The sequence below is a fragment of the Peromyscus maniculatus genome, chromosome 11, assembly GCF_049852395.1.
Source record: "Peromyscus maniculatus bairdii isolate BWxNUB_F1_BW_parent chromosome 11, HU_Pman_BW_mat_3.1, whole genome shotgun sequence".
Lineage (NCBI taxonomy): Eukaryota > Metazoa > Chordata > Mammalia > Rodentia > Cricetidae > Peromyscus > Peromyscus maniculatus.
In genome coordinates this window covers 41,908,774-41,931,125 of record NC_134862.1, presented here as the reverse complement: position 1 = coordinate 41,931,125, position 22,352 = coordinate 41,908,774, and the positions used below count along the sequence as shown (strand labels likewise).

Genomic DNA, 22,352 nt, shown 5'->3' with positions numbered 1-22,352 from the left:
TGTGTGTGTGTGTGGCCCTAACTTGGGGGAGCAGGCCCTGGGGCATGGAGAGGGAGCCACTAGCTGGGTTAGGTCGCGTTCCCTACTCCCTGCCTCCCTTTCTCTCTTTCATTTCCTTTTTTTCTCCTTTCCAAAGCAGTTCCTGGAAAACGTGGGGTCGGAGGCTTCCCATCCTTTTGTTTCTTCTCTGCACGTCTGGTTGGGCATCCCTCAGGGCCTCTCCTCTCTTCAGCTGTCTCCATACCCCCCACCCAGCTTTGCCCATCCCGGACCAGTGCAAGACACACCATGCCAGAGGCTGGTGAGAGGAGAGCCGCACAGGGGCCAGCTAGGTGGCTAGCTTCTGACCTTGGCCTGGTCCTGCCTTCCCTCCTGACCTGTGTGCTGGAGGAGCCACGAAGGCCAGGGGCTGTGCAGCCTTGAGAGAATCCTATAGCCAGTGAACTCGTCCCTGCTGCCCCTGGGGTAGGTTGGGGTGAGGGGGCAGGTTCTTCATCCTCACTCGGTGGTGAGGGGACGAGCGTCTGTCCTGCCTGGACAGTTCGCTCTAACTTGGAGGCGTTATCTCTGGTCCCAGACGGTGGAGGGGGAAGCGGTGGGGTGCAGCTCATCTCCCAGGCCAGGGCAGATTGAGGACATCCTGTGCCCTTTCCCACCAGATTTATCCAACAGCAGAATTTCTCTACCCCATGTAAATAAGTCCCCTGTTTACTTCCAGGATGGTGAGGGAGGGGGGCCCACCCTTAGCCCCACCTCTTGCCAAGAAGACTGAAGTTTTGGCAGACACCCAGGGGCCCTGGTTTATTTATGTCTAGCAGTCTGCTGGCTCCGTGGTGGGCGGGGCTGCGTGCTGAGAGAGGTTCCCAAACATGGCCCCTAGGCACTGGGGGCCCTCGAGGCCCCTGGTGTCCTGGGCCGGGCCACGTGGGGACTGTGGCGACTCCTCTAGGATCATACCAGCTGTTCAGTTTATTCACACAAATACAGCCGCTTCCCATAGAGCGCAGCCCCCGAGGTGGTCACCCAGGGTCCTGAGGGGACAGTTACTGCCTCCGTTCCCTCTCCCCCACCCCCATCCCTTCTCCTCTTTCTCCCATTTCTTCCCCTTGCACGGAGGAAGAGCCAGAGGCAGCTAGCTGTCCCACCGCTTGGAGGACCCTTCCGAGACTGTGTAGTACTTCCGGGCACGCCCCAAGCCAAGGCTAGCCAGCTCTGCTTCACTTTGAACCACTGCTCCCCTGCTCCCCTGCTCAGTAAACCCTGAGGCCCCCGCTGCTTCTGTAGTCCCCGCCGTGCCCGCCCGGAGAGCCGAGATCTACTTTAGTGTAATTTTATCCCTCGCGCATTCTGGCGAAGCCCGTCACCTGGTTAGGGTTCTGTTTAGACAGGAGAGAGGTCAACGAAGGAAGACTGCCCTTGACTCCAGCGGTCATAAACAACACCGGCCCCTTTTCTTCCAGAACCAAAGCTGGGATCACTTTACCCCAGTACACGCCCAGCCCCGCCAGCCTTCCTCTGCTTTTCCCTACCCCCGCTGACGTTCTCTCTGGGTAGAAATGCCTTGCCCTCCTCAGTAGCTCTGGATTCTGGAGTATACAGTTGCCTGGGGTACCGTGTGTGGGTTAGACAACTCGGCTGTGACCTAAACCCTTGCTGCTAAGCTCAGGCCAGAGCCTTGTGGGAGATGAGCTCTTTGTCCACAGCCCGTGGGGCTGAGGTGATGCCAGTCTGACCCAGGGAGGAGACTACAGCCAAGGCTCCACTCTCTACCTCTCTCAGGCGCGGCTCCTTCAGCCATGCTGGGCACTGCCCAGGAAGGTGTGCTCAGGGTCCGGGTGTCAGCCCCCAGCCAGGGCTGGTGACAGTCAGCAGTAAGCAGAGCTCTGTCATCAGGCTCCAGACTAGGTGGAGCCAGCACTGGGATGTGGGCATGGGTCATGGGAGTTGGCACACATCTCCCAGCTACCTAGCACACTCTTCCCTGCGTTTGCCACATCCGTGAGAAACGTGACCCTGGTCCCTCGGTGCCAGGTGAGGCAATGGAAATACAGTACCATTAACCTGATCCCAGCATCTGCCTCGTTCTAGCCTCAGTCCGTACTTTCTGTCTCTATTCCCCGCAGGGCAGAGGGCTCTGGAATAAAAACAGAGGTGCAGAATGCATGCCGTCGCAGCCCTCTGAGGAGTCTCAGAATCAGGGGCTCTCCTGAGCTACGATGGGGAGGTTAAGATAATGCCTTGTCCCACCTCTCCTTTTCCTCCAGGGACAGGTGCCCAGCTGTCACAGACAGGCAGGCCATCAGGCAGATCTTAGTGGCCCTTGCTCCTCAGATACTCTGGAGGTCCTCTCTGGCCTCCCCCAAAGCCTAGTTTCTAATGTATCCCTTCCCTCTTCCTTACAGCTCTCCTGATACCCCTACCCTCGGCCCAGAGCTGGCTTGCTATCCATAGCTAGTGAATAATTCAGCATGCTCAGCAAAAGCTAAATCAGATCCATAGCGATACCGTGATCAAGAGGCCCCCTTGGGGCAGCTGGAAAGGCGAACCCTGCCCTGGAAAGACAAGCGCCCTGTAATATTAACTTCATTATATAAGGTTTCGTCGCCTCCTGAGAAGCAACTTCAAACCCAAATGTTGCCTGGGCCCCGTTCCTGTCTGCTTACTTCTTGGGACTCCATGGCCTTGTAGGCATGCTTCTGGGACATGCTGGTGCCAACAGTCAGTCAAACAGCACGCTGCAGTTTGCAGAGTGCTTTTGTGCAAATTTCTTGTTTAATCATATCAGCTCCCATGGTAAGCTCAGAGCCCTTGAGTCAGCGGGAGCCTACAGGAATTGTGTTTCAATCCCCTGCTTTAGGGAAAAAAAAAATGTTCTCAATTATTTGTGGCAAATGGGGTCGGGTAGAGGGTACTTTGTGTCCTAAAAATTGTGCAGAAAGGAGATGCCATTTCCTCTGGGTCACTTTCTTCAGGACCTGTTCCCAGTAAGCCCTCCTCCGGGGAGCAGAGTACCATAAAGGAGTGAATTTGTTTTGCCTAGCCATGAGCCAGATATATGGCTGTTTGTGCCGACCAGGTTCCCGTGCCCCGGAATGACAACCCCACCCTCCACCCCATCCCCCACCCCAGAGTATCTGAGACATTAGATCATCCAAGGCCCCCAGGTAGAGGAGATGCCTCCTCCCTCCCTGAAAGCCGCTGAAAGGTCCCATGGTCTCCACATGCCAATGGTGTGCTGTGACATTCCCCTCGATGGCCCTCCTCTTTGCTTCTCCAGTTCCTGAGGCTGATCTCTCCATGTACTCTTCGGGTACACACCTACCTTGATGGCTTCAGTTCACAGTGAACAATACCAACCATTCTCTTGTCTTCCCAGGGGAAAGCCGTTCCTGATGGTGACCCAGTTAGGTTTGAACGTAAGTGTGGGGCAGTGACCTCCCTGGCCCCAGTTTTCAGGGGAGGCATGGTGAACCTCAGGGAAGCTGCCAGCCCCCCAAGAAGGAGCCATCACTTTGCTCACCACACAACATGTGCAGCCAGGATTTTTTTTTTTAAGGCCTTACCTTGTCGTCTTCTAAGGTACTAAATTTAGCTGCTTCTCAGCCTCGTTCTCAGGCTTCCCACTCTGTAAAATGTGTGGACTCTGCTGATTGAGTTTTTAATTTTATTTGTGTTTTGTGGTACTAGGGAATCAAACCCAGGGCTTTGTGCATGCTAAGCAAGTACTCTACCATTGAGCTCTACCCAGCCCTATTTTTATTATATTTTAAGAGAAAAAAATAGTAAATAGTATGATTTTTTTTCAGGAGGGAGAGAATGATAATAAGACAGAGGAAAATGGAATTTAAAGAAATAAGGGCTTGATATCAAAATTAAGTGACGAGGAAGTATGATATGTAAGGAGAAGCTAAATGAGGAAGAAGCCCTCATGGAAGAGAGCTGAGCCCCGCCAAGCGTGGGGAGGAGCATGGGTCCGGCTTCTCCCCTAGGACAATGTGAGCCTATCTGTTGCCCCCAGACTTAGCTCTGTGTGGAGAAGGAGAGGCCAGACACCCCAGCTGCCACCTGGGCCTGTCGACCAGTGGTGAGCACCTGCCATGGCGTTGCCCCTTCCTCAGCCAGATCATAACGGAAGCAACCAAGAGCGATGGCCAAGACTTACTAGGAAGTACGTGCGGTGGCCTTCACCTGGCAGCACGGTTTCTGTGCAAGAGGAGAGTCGCTTGGTGGCTGTCTCCTTCCAGAAGCATCTCCCCATCTCTTCCCGCCACTCTCCCAACTCCCCTTCAGATGGCAGCTCCTTTTCGGTCCCAGGCTGAGTCTTCGAGGTACAGTCATCTAGAATACTGTGATGTGTGCATGGGCGTACACATTCCCGTATGGTGAGGGGGCCTCGGTGCTAACAACCTATTTCAGTAAGGCCTACCGTGTGTCAGGCTCTGGACCATTTGCAGCTGGGAAAACTGAGGCACAGCTGGGTAGCGTCGGAGGCTCAGCTTACACACTGTCTCCATGCCCCATTCGGTTCCTTGGCCTCATCCTGCAGGCTCCTCTGTGGGTACACCTGACTCCTTTGTGACGAGCACCTGTCCAGGCTACACAGCTTGAGGGGAGCAGGGTAAGGATCTCTGCCAGCCATTCTGACTCCCAAGCGCTGCCAGGCTGCTGGCAAGTGTATTCAGAGTCCCTGGAGCCCACTGTGCGCATACCTTCTGCCAGACACGTGCCCCTTCAACTCTTGCCTGTTCACACTCCTCCCTTTGCGCCCGTGGATATTTTTCAAGCAAAGTTCTGGAGCCACTATGGAAGCAAGCTTGAAACACAAGGTCGTCCATGTCCCCTGCTGCTCATCTTGGCAGTTTCAGGGTCTCTGCTCATGGAGAAGGACAAGGGCATCACAGAGCAAAGGGCTCTCTGCCTGCTAGCTTGCCAGGCGGACACTGCCCTGATCACCATTTGTTCCTTCTCTCTTAGAGACTCCTGCTTCGTCCCTTGACCCCTGCCCTCCCTCTTCCTGTCTGTCATTGTGATGAGTTGCTCCAGGAGCGGAGCTGAAATGTCCCATTAGGGGCCGGTTTTCCCTGTGGTCATCTTAATGCTGTGTGGCCTAGCAAAAAACTTTCTGCTGTTCTTAGCTTTCTGGATCAGGAAGTCTGGGAAGAAAGTGCTGCCCTTCAGAGACAATTCCACAATAAAAAAAAAAAGGGGGGGGGTGTGGGGAGACAACGCCAGTCTTAGCCCACTCTCAACCTCTGGTCTCCTGTGGCCACTGCCACAGCCCAGCTTCGCTGTTGTTGTTGTTGTTGTTGTTGTTGTTGTTGTTGTTGTTGTTTGTATGAAGAAGGTTCAGTGAGTAAAGTAAAGGTACGGGTTGCCAAGCTTGATAACCTGAGTTATGGAAGGAGAGAATCAATGCCAGCCAGATGTGCTCTGCCCTCCACGTGTGCCGTGGCCTGTGCACCCGCATGTATACATACCCTGCACATGAAAATAAATAGATAAAATGGAACTTAGGAACAAGGAAAGGGAAGTTTAGAAGAGATGGACAAGGGAGTGCCTTGGAGGATGTGGGGTTTTCCCAGGCAATCATGGGACGCCGAAGACCTTAAGGCTTGAAGGGATGCTGTGCTGGGGTGCCTACTGAGCCCGCTAGTCCTCTCAGGCAACCGGACCCCAGGCGGCCCAGGATAGGCCCGTACACCTCTACTCACGTGGGTCTAGATGCCCTGGGACTTCTGTCGTCTCTCACATACGGTGCTGGTCATTTTCCATGCTCTGACGCTTCCCAGTGGACAGACGAGGGGTCCCTCCTGACGCGGAAGCCTGAGAGTGTCAACTCTTCGCAAGAGCACGGAGATGAATATCAAGCAGTTACAGACTGCGTGTTGTCCGTTAAAGTGGTGACTTTAGAGCAGCTTGGCCAATAAAGATAGACACACATGTATGTAACAGCTTTGCAAGGAGGCTTAGCTGGGAGGATATGGAGAAGGGAAACGGAAGGGTGGAATTTTATAACCATATTATAATCTCAAAAAATAAAAAATATATTTTTTTAAAATCTTAGCTTAGGGGCTGGAGGGGTGGCTCAGAGGTTATGAGCACTTTGCTCTTCCAGTGGACCTCAGTTGGCTCCCAAGCGCCCACATCAGGTGGCTCTCGACCACCTGTCACTCCACCTTCGGGGATCCAGTGCCTCAGGCACCTGCTTACACACACACACACACACACACACACACACACACACACACACACACACAATTTAGATTTTTTTTAAATTTATTTAAAATTCTTAACTTGGTGAAGCCCAAACGGAGAGGGCAGGGAAGGGCTGTCTCGAGGGTAAGAATCTCAGACCACACTTGTTGCTCCCCGGGATGGACCTGCTGCTGAGAGCTTCCATTACAGCCAGTGAGACAGTCAGCTGCGGTCCTACCCGGTCAGTGTCAGGGAGACGGGCCTCGTGCTGGCCACAGGAAGGGGCCCGGATAACCATAAGGGTTACTCCTTTCCTTCCTATAGTTACACAGGGACAGCAGAACTGTATATTAATGACCGTTACCCAGGAGGGACAGTACTTGTCGAAGTCCTGTGTAAACAGGGAGGCCACTTAGGGAAGTGGGAACTGGTGAGAGATCAGAGACGGCCCCAGTCATGGAGACCCGTGTAATGTGCCTTGCCAGCCTCCCCACAAACCCCCAAGTCATCAGCTGACACATGTTTGTACAGTTTCCAAGACCCCTGGGTGGGGGATTCCTGGTCTCGGTGATTTGGGCTGCAAACCTTGGCACTGGCTCCTAGAGATAGCGCTGGGCGCTGCTTATCTCTTGGAACCTTCTTGAACTTGGGACTGCCCCATCAGCATGATCCACGCTGACCCTCAGTATATTTAAGCCCTGTGTGTTCTCAGGGCTCACATGAGTGCGGAGTCTCTGCCTGGGTGTTCTGCCCTGGGAGGCTGCTGGTACAGAGACAGGGGGACCCAGGACTCAGCTGGCTTCTTCATCCCCTTCCTCGACACTTGCTGTCGTCGACCGTGGCCCTCTGGCCCCCTCTGCTGACCAACAGGGTTTCCTACTGGGACCGCACAGATGAAGTCCAAGGAAAAAGGGACTGTTGTGAGTGTGGTCTTTGTTGTCTCCTGGGTGGTTCCTGCCTGGGCAGTGCTGGGGGGTTGGGGCAGGAAGTGGAGGGTAGGAAGTTGAAGCTGGGAGGGAGCCACAGTGGTGTCCAGAGCAGAGTGGGTTCCTGGGACACAGTCTCGGGACAGAGGAATTGAATTCCCTTATTGAGGCTGGCTGACATCTCCAGGCCATTACTGGGGAGTCTGGGTTGGAAGTGACTATGCTTTCAGCCACTGAACAGGTTGAGACGGGGAGAGCTCTGAGAGGGACCCCCTTCTGGGAGACTTGACTTCCACTATGAGCTGAAGTCGGGAGCTGGTGCAGCTGAGCTGCTGAGAGAGGGTTTCTGATCACCATGTACATTTTTAGACACGGAAATGGGAGGAACTGGTCAGTGCCTGTCTGGTGGGCGAACAATTGTCTGTCCTATATTTTCCTGTGGCTTCCCACCCCCTGCACACAGCTAAGCCCGTCACACTAGGACGTTCTCCTACACACCGGGCTGGGGGAGAGGTCCCTAATCACCACCCCGATCCTCCCGCTGGATAGACCTCTATCCTGCCAGATGGGAAAGAGTGGCCATGCACCCTGGGGGAGGAGGAAATCTAGAGCAATCCGCCCCTAATCCCTGCCTGGACCTCACTCAGACTGGAGATGGCGGCTTCAGAGCCTGGGAGTTCTGGCATACCTGCTCTCAGACCCCGATTCCCAACAGCCAGCCCAATGCTGCCCAGGGAATGTGAGTGTGGGAGCCAGGTACTGTCCCCTGACAGCTGGGGCCTTAAAGCTCCTGGCACCTCTTCGCCAGCACGGCTTTGGGAAACAGTATCCACGCAGGTGAGGTGCTGGGTCAGACTTCCTGCCGCCCGGGAGATAGAGTGGGGTTGTAGAGTGGAGGAGAGTCGTTTCTAGAGCTTGTCAGGCAGCAAGCTCCCTCCCTGGGCTCCCCCAGAAATAACCTCTCTCCTGCCCGGTTATAGAGAACTCCAGATACAGGGGAGGTGGCGTGTAATTAAATACAAGGGGTGCTTCTCATCATGGCTGCTCTGTATTCAGAAGCAGTGGCAGGGAGAAGGAAATGGAGAGGTTCTGGGAACACTGACCCCCATGGACCAAAGAGAGTTCGGGACCATAATGTTTGGCTATTGGAGAATCACAGGATGGGAAAGGAAAGACCAGCTCCAGGGTCTCACCCAAGAGTCTACGCCTACTAAAGAGATGGAAGGAGAACAGTGGACACTTATGTGGACAAAAGAGCTTTGTTCTCAGGAGGGCCAGGACCGAAGGGAGGATGTAGTTCTGACCGCAGCCAAGGAGTAGCCGTAACAGAAAGGGTCACCAACCAAGGGGTAGCTGAGATCAGGCCCTCCCCCAGCACTGGAGAGTGGTCCTTGAGGGGCAGGGCGAGCCTCTTGGCTGCAGGGGCCATGGTGATGGAAGGCAGCTAGCTGCATTGCCGCCTTGAGATGCATGGGTGCTGCATGCAGAAAGGCTGTGTTCCCTCATCTGTGTGCGGTCTGCACCCAGCCATCCCCTTGTAGAAGTGAGACGTGGGGGAGGGGCGTACTTTGCCTCCTGGTGTGGCTAGAGCCTTGCTGTGGGGATGTTTCTACCTCTCTCTCTCCACCTATACAAATGCTCTTTTTGTGCCCTATTGAGTAGCTGAGAGTCTGACCTCCTGACCTCTGGAGGCAGGACTCTAGGCTTCCTGGGTATTTCCCTCACACTTCCCCCTTTGCCTACCTGGGAGTGCGTGGGTCAGTAGGATGACCGATCCAAAACTGGAATAAACATCTCCATGGGCCCCACATGTCCCCACTGGGAAGAGAGAGCCACCAGCCAAATAAGGTGATAGCTGCTGTACTGAAGGAGGAACAGCCCCGACCTCAGGACCCGGGGCGGTGAGGTGGCCTTCCCCGCTGCTCTGGCCGAAATGTCAGTTTTGTCAGAAGGCCAAACCGCCTCTTTGAGGCTGGAGGATTTTAGCTGGCCATGGACTTTCCTCTCCATCCTGGGCTGGATTTGCCCTCTTTCCCTCTGGGACTTCATTTTTAAAAGGCAATCAGTGCTCCCCATCCCAAGAGAGTTTACGGAATCAGAGTTTCTCCAGGACAGCAGGGAGCTGGTCCAAGCATCTCTGCTGAGTCACTGCTGAGTCACTTAGCCCTGACGGCCTTCCCCTACCCGCAGCCTGCACACCTTCTGGGCTCTGACACTGTGGAAGCCTAGACCCTGCCTTCGGCAGCAACACCTGTTTGGCCAGGCCCATAGGCAGATCAGAGTAAACACCGGACCTAAAGGGAGGAATCGGAGACCCAGAGATCCGTCTGTTTCTTTTGTCCTTCTCCTCCTTCCCCTCCTCCTCTCCCCCTCCCCACTCCCTCTCTTAAGAGTAGCCTAACTGTTGTCTTTCCAACTAGACATGCCAGCCCACTGTGGGTACCCTGGGCTGCCTGCCCCGAGGTGGGAAAAGGTCATGGGTCCACTTGGGAACATGGGAAGCATGAACTCCTCACAAGCAGTCGTTATTGCTAAAGAAAGAAAATGAGGATTCACGTAGCAGCTGCCTTAGGGTTTCTCTGTGTAGCTTTGCGCCTTTCCTGGATCTCGCTCTGTAGCCCAGGCTGTCCTCGAACTCACAGAGATCCTCCTGCTTCTGCCTCCCGAGTGCTGGGATTAAAGGCGTGCGCCGCCGCCGCCGCCACCACCCGGCTTTCTCTCCTTTTCGAGAGCATCACTTCAGCTGGCACTTTCTGTCCTGAGAGTTCCTACCGTTTGCCTGCCAACTGCCAGGATTCCAACTGCTGGACTGCCATGCAGTGGGGAGGGCAAGTGTCCCATGGCCAGGTTAACACAAGGACTCGGGTCCAGAAGGAGGTGAGCGCCGCAGAGGGTGATGGGAGCCAAGGCTGGGGAAGCCCTGAGCCAGCCGCTCCTGTGATTTGGTAGTGTGCCTAATTCAGTGGCAGTTTGTGTTCTGAAAAGGAGGGGTAGGGAGACAGGTCTGTGGCACACTACCAGGGTTAAGTAGACAGGGTGCCCAGCTATTCATGGACCGTGGGGAGATCTCCCCGAAGCCAAGACAGAAACAGGAAAGACTGGCCCCGGAGACTCAGAAAACTGCAGCTCTGCCTTACCCAGAACGTTCTCGTCACTGTGTGTTCAACTTCAGTCTAGAGAGGCAGCCCTGGCTAGTAGGCTCTCTGAGTAGGACCATGTCACAGACTCCCCAGTGGCTTAGCATGCGCATGACCCTCCCCTCCTTGCCAATCACCCCTTAAAGTCTGCTCAGCCTATCCGTGGGGAGTCACCCCAAGTCAGGTATCTTTAGCGTGACCAGCTTTTCTCAGTCGGGGGAGTAAGGTCACCGTGCCATGGGGGCTTCTGCTCCAGATGTGGTGCTGGCAGCTGGTGGTGTGAGCTGAGTGGGAGGCTCTACGCCATTTGGAGAGTGGAACAGTCTTTGTAGCCAGGCCCTGCTCCAGGCTGGGGCCCTGGAGTTCCCACCTGCTGATGGCAGGCGCTGAGTCGCTGTGCAGGGGCTGCTTCTCTGCTGAACACGAGGCAGTGAGAAGGTCCAGACACCCTCCTGCAAGGCTGCTCTGATGTGGTTGGATCCCGACCTTCCTCCCACATTCATGCTGCATAACGGTTACCTCCCCCTAGTTCCGAATCATCTTTATAATCCTCAGGGAGTCCCAGTACCCACTAGGTTCTCCCTCTCCATTCCTCCCCCCCCCCCCCCCCCCCCCCCCCCCCGGTCCCCAGCAACCGCTAATCTGTAGATTTAGGAACTCTGGAAAGCTCACATAGTGGGACCATTCAGCATGTAGCCTCTACTTAGCAAACCGGTTTTTAGTTTCATCTATGTTCTGGCATTATCAGAATTCCATGCCTTGTTATGACCAGACAGTCTTCCATTATATGGAGTGTCTCATTTTGCTAGCCCCTTCATTGGTTTAAGTGGCTGTTTCTGAGTTGTGCCTCCCCTTTGGCTATTGTGAAGTGTGCCACTGTGGACTTGCACCAGTGTCTATTTGAATATCATTTTGAGTTCCTTTGGGTATGTCATGGTTGCCTAAGCTGTCAATTTGACAGCCCAGAGTCCCCTGGGAAGAGGGAATTTCAATCGAGGAATTGCCTAGCTCAGATTAGCCTGTGGTCATGTCTTTGAGGTATTTTCTTCCTTCCTTCCTTCTTCCTTCCTTCCTTCCTTCCTTCCTTCCTTCCTTCCTTCCTTCCTTCCTTCCTCCCTCCCTCCCTTCCTTCCTTCCCTCCTCCTCTTCTTCTTCCTCCTCCTCCTTTCTTGTTTTTTTGAAACAAGGTTTCTCTGTGCAGTCCTGGATTTGCTCTGTAGACCAGTTCATGTGTACAATGGTCCTGTCATGTCCAGCAAATGTTTCCCTGCAGATGTCCACTCCTCTGGCTCTTACTTTCTGCCCCTTCTCCCAGGATTATCTCTGAGCCTTTGGGGATGGGGGAGTAATATAGATGTCTCACTTAGAGCTGTGTGGAGCTGAGCATCCCAAAGTCTCTTGTTAACCAGTTGTGGGTCTCTGTATTAATCTCTGTCTACTGCAAAAAGAAGCTTCTCTGATGAAGGATCAGAGATGCACTAATTCGGATTCAGGAGTGGTCCACATCCTGGGTCTGCAGTTTCCACTGCTGAAGAGACATCTGTATGTATTTTTTAAGGAACTGCCGTATGCTCTTTACTTAATATTTCATTTTATCCTTTGAGAACCCCTTGAAGGAAGTGGAATCACTCTCTTCTTCCAGGTGAGAAAAGCGAGTCTCAGATCATAAGAGGACACACAACTGATATCTGACTGAGCCAGGGTTCCAAATGGCTACCAGACGGCAAACTGGGGCCCATTCACAGGCTTGTATCCTATCACTATTTTTTAATAGATTTATTTTATTTTATTATGTATGTGAGTGTTTACCTACATGTGTGTATGTATGCATGCATATCTGGTGCACCCAGAAGTCAGAAGAGGACATTGGATCCCCTAGAACTAGAGTCACAGATGGCTGTGAACCATCATGTAGGTGCTGGGAACCAAACCAGGTCCCTTGTAAGAGCAACAAGTGTTCCTAACCACTGAGGCATCTTTCCAGCCCCACCCCTGTATGCTGGGGTTCGAACCCAAGGCCTTGTGTATGCTGGGCAAGCACTGAGCCACCGAGCTCTGCCCAGGCCCCCTTCTTCCTCGGCAAATCTTACCCAGGTGCTTTCTCACCTCTTGAAGAACGCGCACCTTTTCCTTCTTTAACATCCCTTTCCTTGTTAAAATGTAACCCTTCTTTGTGTCTCTGTGGCTGTCCGCCAGACCCTGGGCTCTCTATCCCTTGCCCTGTCCCCCTCGGTCTTAAAGGAGTCTTGGTGGTGGCTGATCCCTCTAATCCCTGCACTGTGGAGGCCAGACTACATAGTGATTCCAAGCCAGCCTAGGCTCCAGAGTGAAACCCTGTCTCAAAACACCACCAACACAAAAGGACTTGGAGAAAGCAGGCCATGACATCTCCTTGGGGAGAATGGGTGTGGAGATCTGGCCACTCTTCGTACTCCTCTGGGATCTGCATCTTCTTATAAACCCTCAGCCAAGATAGGACTGGGTGGAGCTCTTCTTTTGTGTGTGTCGGTCTTTTCTCAGTGTATGTATTGAATTCTTTCATGTGTGTGCACACACACACACACAGTGTGGACAGAGGGCAGAGGACCACTCAGGGGAGTCGGTTCTCTCCTTCCCGTGTGGAGACTGAGGCGTCAGGCTTGGCAGCAAGTAAGTGCCTTTCACCAATACTAAGCCATTTCACCTGTCTCCATAATTCCCTTCCTTCCCTCGCTTATGTGGGATGTGAGACCCCTCAGTCTCACTATAGGAAATGCCAGCTTCATTGCTTGAGGGTGAGGCCAGGTGTCGACGGGAACCACTAAGAGAAATCCTGCTTCTTGGGAGAGTGACAGAAATCCTCATGAGACCACTCGAGGCAAAAATGTCTCAAGCTGAGGATCTGCAGGGACATCCCAGCTCTCCAAGGGGGAAGGGTCAGGCCCTGGGGCCAGGTACCAGCTAGGATTCAAATCTTAGTCTTTCACTCACTAGTGTACTCCTGGGCCAGCCCTTGATTTCCTCTTCTGTAGAATGGGAATGGTAGTGCTGCCCGGCTCTTGGGTTATGCCCAGGATTGAATGGGTGAAAGTATAAATCCCGGAGAGCCACGCATGGCACATGGCAACAGATGGGAGCAGTGTGCACTGTGCTGCCTTATTCTGCTGTGGAAGACATCAGAATGAAAATTGGGGAGGAAAAAAGACCCTAGGGGCCAAGGGGAATGAATGATGCCACTTCTCTGGCAGGCTACAGAGTGAGTCTACAGAGGATGCTGGTCTGTGACTGCAGATGTGTCGGCATGAGCCAGACATTTTATACCCACCTGTCAACATACAGTTCTCCAGGCAGGACGCCCAGGCTGGGGTCTGGGCTAGAGGACAGGGAAATGGGGCGGGGGGGGGGGGGGGGCGCGGACAGACAGCCACAAGGCTCTGCAACCTTCAGGTCTCAAGAATGCCTAGCCTCACCAGATGGTGATGACACACACCTTTAATCTCAGCACCGCAGAGGCAGGTGGATCTCTGAGTTCGAGGACAGCCTGGTTTACAGGGTGAGTTCTAGGACAGCCAGGGTTATGCAGAGAAATCCTGTCTAAAAAAAAAAAAAAAACTAAATTAAACTAAACTTAAAAAAAAAAAAAAAATGTCTAGCCCCTGGGCACTGCATGGCTTCCACTCTGACTTTTCTGTGTAAACCAGACAGATGTCACATGGTGAGGGGAACAGCTACACCTCCTGAGAGGAACCCGGCAGGCAGGCCACGGACTGTCTCTCCCTAAGGGAGGCATTGCAGCTTTCCCAGCATTCCACGTCCATCCCCATCTGCTCTGTCCACTGGCCCCATTCACGAAGAGTGAATGGCAGCGTGCAGACCGCCCAGCACTTTACCACCAGTGCCCATTGCCTGCATATGCTTTGCCCCAGGACATTAAGGGGGTTGGACATCCGCGTTAAGGCCAAGTTCTTTGAGAGTAAAGGCCACGTGTTATTTAGAGAACCGTCTTTGTACAGGCCCATCGATATTGAATAAATATGCTTTGATAATCTCTTAAATGTAGCCCAGCTTGATTATGGGCATCACTCCCCTGGAGAAAAATCTGCCTAGATTCAGATCTGGCATTTCTCATGTGCCCATGAGACACCATGCATGTAACCCTCGCATGAAACTGAGTAGGTATAGTTACACCCTTTGTACAGGCAGAGGCACAGAGGCTCAGGGAAGCCAGAGGGGTCACTGCAGGGAGTGACAGCCACAGGAGAGTGAAGTCCAACAAGATGAGAAAGACCTGGGGATGGATTGCTTTGGGGGGGCAGGGGACATGGCTTGGATTTGAAAGGCCAGAGTCTGAGGAGGGGAGGGGTCATAAAGGGACACCCAAAGCCAGGAGGAAAGCCCTTTCTCCAGGAGATTGTCCTCTTAGCATCCTTAGGGAATCCATGAGTTGAAGGCCCCTAAAGGAGCCCCCTCCCCACCTCCTGAGTTGGCCAGCGCTGTTGACATGGGTGATGTTTTCCTGTAACTTCCGCCTGTAGTTAGCTCTGGCTCTTTCTGGTTCCAGCATGTGTGACTAGGCTGCTTTCTTTTATTTAATCCCTTCTACGACATGGGGTTCACCTCGCCCCTGCCCCCCAGTGATCTGATCCAGCCTTGCTTCTGTTGTGTAGAGATAAGGTACAGGGGCTCCGCTGCGGACAGTAGCCTGGGGTTAGTGGGCTCCCGGCCTGCCAACACATCTATCCTGCATTCAGTATCTTCTCTGCCCCTTCCTTCTGCTCCCATCTCAGACCTCCCCTCCGTTTCTCTGAGTTTGTGCCACGCTGCTGCACTCAGGAAGCCTGCCTGTGTGATGGGGAGAGCGCCCCTCGCCTTCCTTCCTGCTCGTTCATTCTCTCCCTTCTCAGCTCTTCCAGACTCCCGGCCTCTCTGGGCCCCTGAGTTACCTCTGGCTCTTTAGACTTCAAGGACCTGCCCAGAAGGGTGGGTGGGTACACTCTCTTCCCCCAGTTCCAGGAGGGTGGGAGAGCGCGAGTGTTCCCACCATCGTGAATTAGGGGAGATTGCTGGTGCCCTCGGAGAGCAGGGAGGTAACAGACGGGCCTAGGAGGGGGTGTCAACAGGGCCAGTGACCCATGCGACTGTGTTAGTGAAAACATGGTACGAGGCCAGAAGGCATACATGTAGGCCCTCTGTTCCTGGAGGGCTTCTCTCCAGGTTCCACCAAGCCCCACAGTCCCACAATCCACGTATAAAATAATCACTCAGATGCTTATATCACTTATAAACTGTATGGCCGTGGCAGGCTTCTTGTTAACTGTTCTTATATCTTAAATTAACCCATTTTTATAAATCTATACCTTGCCACGTGGCTGGTGGCTTACCGGCGTCTTTACATGTTGCTTGTCCTGGCGGTGGCTGTAATATCTCTCCCCCCCTTCTTTCTGTTTCCCCAATTCTCCTCTCTCCTTGTCCCGCCTATACTTCCTGTCTGGTCACTGGCCATCAGTGTTTTGTTTATATAGAACAATATCCACAGCACCCTTACAGGGATGCTCAAGGTAGGAGCCTAATTGAGAAACTGAATCCAGAGAGACAGCTGAGCTCATCTCTGGTCTCAGGGGTATGTGTCCCCAAGTTACTTGCTAGAATATCCTGTTCCAAAGGCAAAGTAGACCTGCCTGGACTTCATTTCAGAGAAAAAAGCCCTTTATGAGGGGTCATGCTGGCGTGCAGCTGTGGGGACCCGCTGTAGAAGCTTAGGCTCTTCCCCTGAAGTTCTCCTTCATCCTGCATCTATCGTCCAGGTGGAGAAGCCACACCCAAGGGTGTCCAGGGCTCCACGGACAACCCTGCTGAGCCCCCTCCCACGTCTCATGGTTTATTTGTGTTTGCCTCCTCCCCAGGGTGACAAGGGAGATCTTGTGGCCCTGAGCCTCCCCTCTGGCCCTGGCCATGGTGACACTGATGGCCCCATCAGCTTGGACGTGCCAGATGGAGCGCCCGACCCCCAGCGGACTAAAGCTGCCATTGACCACCTGCACCAGAAGATCCTGAAGATCACGGAGCAGATCAAGATCGAGCAGGAGGCGCGGGACGATAACGTGGCCGAGTACCTGAAGCTGGCCAACAATGCGGACAAGCAGCAGGTGTCGCGCATCAAGCAGGTATTCGAGAAGAAGAACCAGAAGTCGGCCCAGACCATCGCCCAGCTGCACAAGAAGCTGGAGCATTACCGCCGGCGCCTGAAGGAGATAGAGCAGAATGGGCCCTCGCGGCAGCCCAAGGATGTGCTGCGCGACATGCAGCAAGGGCTGAAGGACGTGGGCGCCAACATGCGTGCCGGCATCAGTGGCTTCGGGGGTGGCGTGGTGGAGGGCGTCAAGGGCAGTCTCTCCGGCCTCTCGCAAGCAACCCACACCGCCGTGGTGTCCAAGCCACGCGAGTTCGCCAGCCTCATCCGCAACAAGTTCGGCAGTGCCGACAACATCGCCCACCTGAAGGACCCTATGGAAGACGGGCCCCCTGAAGAGGCAGCCCGGGCGCTGAGTGGCAGCGCCACGTTGGTGTCCAGCCCCAAGTATGGCAGCGACGACGAGTGCTCCAGTGCCAGTGCCAGCTCGGCTGGGGCGGGCAGCAACTCCGGGGCCGGTCCGGGAGGGGCGCTGGGGAGCCCTAGATCCAACACCCTCTATGGTGCCCCTGGGAACCTGGACACCCTGCTGGAGGAGCTGCGGGATATAAAGGAGGGCCAGTCACACCTGGAGGACTCCATGGAGGACTTGAAGACCCAGCTGCAGAGGGACTATACCTACATGACCCAGTGCCTGCAAGAAGAACGCTACAGGTCGGTACCTCTTGGCCTCCCCGCAGTGGGTGGGCCAGGGGGAAGTAAGGAAGCTACCCTGAGCTTTGGAGGCCACTGGGGAAGTACCCAGAAGGGTCCTGCCATGCCAGCGGGAGCCCCTGAGGAGCTTTCTCCAGACTGGAAGAGGGGTCACCAGACCTCTGGAAGGAAGGCTCTGCAGGTCTTGGGGTGCTTTAGACCAGTGGTTCTCAACCTTCCTAATGCTGCCACCCTTTAATACAGTTCCTCATGTTGTGGTGACCCCCAACCATGACCTTTCTTTCTTCTTTCTTTCTTTCTTTCTTTCTTTCTTTCTTTCTTTCTTTCTTTCTTTCTTTCTTTCTTTCTTTCTTTCTTTCTTTCTTCTTCCTTTCCCTCCCTCTCTCTCTCTCTCTTTCCTTCTTTCTTTTTCTTTTCTTTTTTTTTTTTTGGTGTGGTTTTTTTCAAGACAGGGTTTCTCTGTTCTCTGTGTAGTTTTGGTTGCCTGTCCTGGATCTTGCTCTGTAGACCAGGCTGTCCTCAAACTCACAGAGATCCACCTGGCTCTGCCTCCCGAGTGCTGGGATTAAAGGCGTGCGCCACCACCGTCTGGCCCATAAGATTATTCTCATGGCTATTTCATAACTATAATTTTTCTCCTATTATGAATCATAATATAAACATCGACTATGAAGGATATCTAATATGTAACCCCTGTGAAAGGGTCCTTTGACCCCCAGGTTGAGATCCACTGCTTTAGGGTGCTATGTGCTTAACTCACAAAGGAGAGAACTAACACAAGGGCCAGCGCCATGTGTACTCTTCTGGAGACTCAGGTTCAGAAAGAACTTTGGAGGTAGCCACCTGGGTTCAAACCCCAGCTCCTCCTTATAGCACCTTCAAGGAGCGGCTAGCACTCCACATCTGGTGTCCCTGTCTGTGGAGTGAGCAAAACACTGGCCTGATGTTATGGAGTGGTTATAAAGAGCGAACGAGTTGGCTAGGTGTGATGGTGCGTGCCCTTAATCCCCGCACTCAGGAGGCAGAGGCAGTCAGGCCAGCCTGGTCTACAGAGTGAGTTCTAGGCCAGCCAGAGCTACATTGTAATACCGTTAAAAAAAAAAAAAAAAAAAGATTGAAATGCGAAGCAGGACTAGATGTATAGCATGGACAGTTGGAGCTAGGTGGCTCCTGAGGTCAAGAATGGGCTGGAGTTTGGTCCTTCCCCTGCCTCCCTGCCTCCCTCTCTGGGATTCGGGGGACCTTTTCCTTAGCACTTCTTTCTAGACGATGGCTTGTAAACTGAGGGGAACCCCACCTAAAAACTAACCACCCTCACTTTATAGTCACCTTTTGATGCTTGGTGCTATTCAGAGCAGGGACCACATCCTCTGTACCCCAGGGCCCCTGCTACCCAGGGAGCATCTTAGCCAGGGCTGAGAGTCAGGTTCAAGTCCCTCAATCCTTAACGCCCCTGTCATGAGCCGTGAGATCCCAGACAGGTTCTCATCCTCCCCACCCATCGATACAGAGGGTATCTATACTCCCGAGTGCTGGGATTAAAGGCGTGTGCCACCACCGCCGCCTGGCCCATAAGATTATTCTCATGGCTATTTCATAACTATAATTAGTTATGACCCAGTACCGTCTGGTGAGGCTGGGCAAGGGTCCTATGAGGCGCTGCCAGTCCGTGCTTAGCACAGGGCTGCCACAGAGGAGAGCAGGCCTGGACACATGGGTGGGCTGTGAGTCACTACCTACCGAAAGAGTGGTTTGTCAGAAGTGATGTCGCCGCCTCTTTTCCTCCCAGGTATGAGAGGCTGGAGGAGCAGCTGAACGACCTGACTGAGCTCCACCAGAATGAGATGAGCAACCTGAAGCAGGAGCTAGCCAGCATGGAGGAAAAGGTGGCCTACCAGTCCTACGAGAGGGCCCGAGACATCCAGGTATGGTCCCAGACCGCCGTGCTGGGGGGACGGTCCTGATCCGTGGATAGAGCCATAGGCACAGGGTGCGGGTGACAGTATCGGGGTGGACATATCACATAGGGCAAGAGGAGCGGAGGTTTATCCAGGGGGCGGATCGGTACAGGATGCAGAAGAAGGCAGTGTTGCCAGGGTAGAGATAAGAGCAAGGTAAGTCCTTGGTCAAGTGTATGCACTATGCAGAGGCAAGCCAGTGGGCAAGGACCACTTATGTTTGCCACATCTTTGGTGGCAGATTTACAGATGAATAATTGTTATTTCCGAGCCTTCGCCTGCCTCACTATGGAGCTGGAATCAATGATCAGGACTCCCATTTCCCCCCATCCTCCTCAGACAGCCGTCAGTCAAGTGTGCTGTCCCCAGCTGCAGCTGATCAACCTGTACCCTTCTTGGCCTTGAAGAAGGGCCGTGTGTTACCACCTTCTTGGTACAGTGGCATATTGGTCTAGTCTTTGCTGTAGCAAGATGTGTGAGGTTGGATAATTTGTAAAGAGAAAAGATTCACCCAGCTCTCACCTCTAGAGACCCAAGAAAGAGGATGTCATCCTCTCCTTGGAGCTGGTAAGGACCCCATTGTTATAGCCTCCCAAAGGCAGGAACTGGTAGAGGGGTCACATGGTGAGGCCGAAAGCCAGAGAGATTTGGGGGTCAGACTTTCTGTTACAGGATCTGAGTCTTTACATTACACACACACACACACACACACACACACACACACACACACACACACACACACACTTTAAAGGTTCTGCTACCCTAACATTGCCACACTAGAAACCAAGCTGCCAGCTTACGAACCCTAGGAGATCACACTTAGGCCTCTACTGGAATGAGAACAGGAGGATGGGAGCTGAGTCTCACCCTCCCTGATCTCTCACCCACCCCGCTCTGTCCCTCGCAGGAGGCCGTGGAGTCCTGCCTGACGCGTGTCACCAAGCTGGAGCTGCAGCAGCAGCAGCAGCAGGTGGTACAGTTAGAAGGCGTGGAGAATGCCAATGCGCGCGCCCTGCTGGGCAAGTTCATCAACGTGATCCTGGCGCTCATGGCCGTGCTGCTGGTGTTTGTGTCCACCATTGCCAACTTCATCACGCCCCTCATGAAGACACGCCTCCGGATCACCAGCACCGCCCTCCTGCTCCTCATCCTCTTCCTCCTCTGGAAGCACTGGGACTCCCTCACCTACCTCCTGGAGCACCTGCTGCTGCCCAGCTGAGCAGCGGCCCTCCCCCTCGCCCTGTGCTCTCCGGCTTCCATTGGCCATACACCTCCAGGAGGGCCTGGGACCCCCCGAGTCCCTTGGATTTTGTCATGTGTCCTGTTTGGCCTCTTGCCCACACTGCCCACCGGGCAGCTCCTGGCCTCTTCTCTGCCCTGCTTGTCTGACGCCATCTCTCTTTTGACCTGAAGGTTGCTGAGATGGGGGAAGGGGTCCAGGCTGGAGGGAGTGGAGACAGCATGACCAAACGGAGCAGGGGAGGATGCCAGGGCTGCAGTGTGTGAACTATTTCCAGTCACGTGAGACCTTGCTGGGCCAACCTGAGGCTGTCCTAGGTCAGGAAGGCCACTAGGATAGAAGGCCAGTCTCAATTTCCCTAGGGAAGAGCCCATCCTGGGGGTGGCAGCCACAGTTTCCTCCCATGGAGATGGCCTGGATATAGCCAGTGGGAGGCTGTGCTGACCAAGTACAGGAAGGGGAGGGTCCCCAGCCTCAGGACCAGAGGGCAGCCAACTGGGAGCTGGGTCTACCCTTCCCCTGCTCCTCTCCCCACTGAGCTGATGTGAGACTGGTTTCTGGAGGCTGGGTGAGGCGTGGCTTTGGATTTGTGTTTTCCTTGCTCATCTTTCTGCCTGTCACCGGGTGTGCTGTTTTCTGAAAAACAGGCCCCAAGGGCCCTGAGCCTCTAGCCCAAACCCTTAGGTCTCTGGGATCAAGTTGAGTTCTATTTATTTATTTATTTATTGACTCACTTATTTATTTGTCCCTACCTTTCCCTTGCTTCTGCCCAGCTAGGCTCCAGGGAGAGGCCCTGCCCATCCTCCCTCTGGAGCCTGGGCTTATTCTTGGCTCATCACACTCCAGACCATGTATCCTCTGGTGTCTCTGGCTGGAAGAAGGGGTATGTGGCTACCCACCCTGCTCTCCCAAGCATCCCCACCAGATGGGCAGGAGGATCGTGGCCTCTTTTCTAGATATCTATTTATTTTATACGTGTGTCTTTGTGGGGAAGAGGATGTTTGTTGACTGACCCCCTAAGGCTCTGGAGTGTTGTGTACAATTCTGCACAGCCCAGCCTCCCCACGGGCCCTTCCAAGCACAGTGGGGATTTCTCGGAATAGGAGAGAGGAACCCATGAAGCAGTGCCTGCCAGCTGTGGTGGACCTTCCTGAGAAATAAATCTCCTCTACGTTTTCCAACCATCCTGTCTGGTGTTGGCTGTCTCTGTGAAAATCTCGGGCTCTCCCCCCCCACACACACACACTCAGGCGTTCTGGGTAGCACAGGCTGGGCCTCATCTGTCGACCGGATGTTGTCATCCTTCAGGAGACAGCATTGAGTGAGGCACATCCACCCTCCAGCCTTGTCCTGAGCAACTTAGGTGATATGACTGCCATCCCATCCAGCCCCAGTTTTGCTGGAGCACATTCCAGGAGGGACAATGGAGAGGCTCCCATAGCAGTTATGACCAGTTGTGGCCACAAGGGGTCAGCAGAGTCCGTACTCCAAAACCTCTCTCAAGATGCAGGTCCAAACCGCCATCCATTGGGATCAGCTTAGCTTTGTCGCTGTGGTCCGGCTGGGGCAGGGAGTACCTGCTTTCCAGGAGCTGTGGTGTGATCTTTTACAAGAAGGCCCAGGACTCAGTATCTGCCCCATGGTTGGAGCAACCAGCCCGCGCAGCCCCAAAGCGCTTCCCGGCAGGAACTTGGTGGGTACTTACAATAGGCCCTTTGAAGGAGGAGGCCACAAAGGGGGGCGGGGGGGGTGGGGGGGGGACGACACAACTGTGATTAAAAACCAGCCAAGAGCCTTGGGTCTTGGCCCATAACTAGTGCCTTCCCTGGACCTCAGTTTCCACATCGGTCAAGTAGGATGGATGTGGCCACTGTTCGTGTCAAGGAGCCCTGGTGTTGATGTGGTTCTGTGAATCCCACACACCAAAATTGCAGCTGTGTCTGTGGCCTCAGGCTCCAGGAGAGCCAAAGCCTGGGGAGGACACCGTCCTGGCACCACAAGGAAGGTGGCGTTGACGATCTGACTTTGCCCTCTGTGTTATGTCGGAGTTTTGCCAGACGGCCTTCCAACCCT

General features: G+C 53.9%; 1 protein-coding gene across 12 annotated transcripts in view; it reads left to right on the top strand.

Annotated features, from left to right (window-relative positions):
* The window catches only part of Tmcc2 (transmembrane and coiled-coil domain family 2), a 38,684-nt gene extending 17,221 nt beyond the window's left edge, over positions 1-21,463 (top strand). For 9 of the 12 annotated variants that reach the window (XM_042258127.2, XM_006988809.4, XM_042258128.2 and 6 more), the window contains 3 exons: positions 16,141-17,081; positions 18,871-19,006; positions 19,947-21,463. In XM_042258127.2, coding sequence (XP_042114061.1) covers positions 16,141-17,081; positions 18,871-19,006; positions 19,947-20,258 — 1,389 coding nt within the window. In that variant the 3' untranslated portion in view covers positions 20,259-21,463. Of the gene's footprint in view, positions 1-6,298; positions 7,116-7,196; positions 7,959-9,869; positions 9,999-16,140; positions 17,082-18,870; positions 19,007-19,946 lie in introns of those variants that run through there. The other 3 variants (XM_006988813.4, XM_042258132.2, XM_016007261.3) reach the window with 3 other exon arrangements.
* Positions 21,464-22,352: the final 889 nt, after the last annotated feature.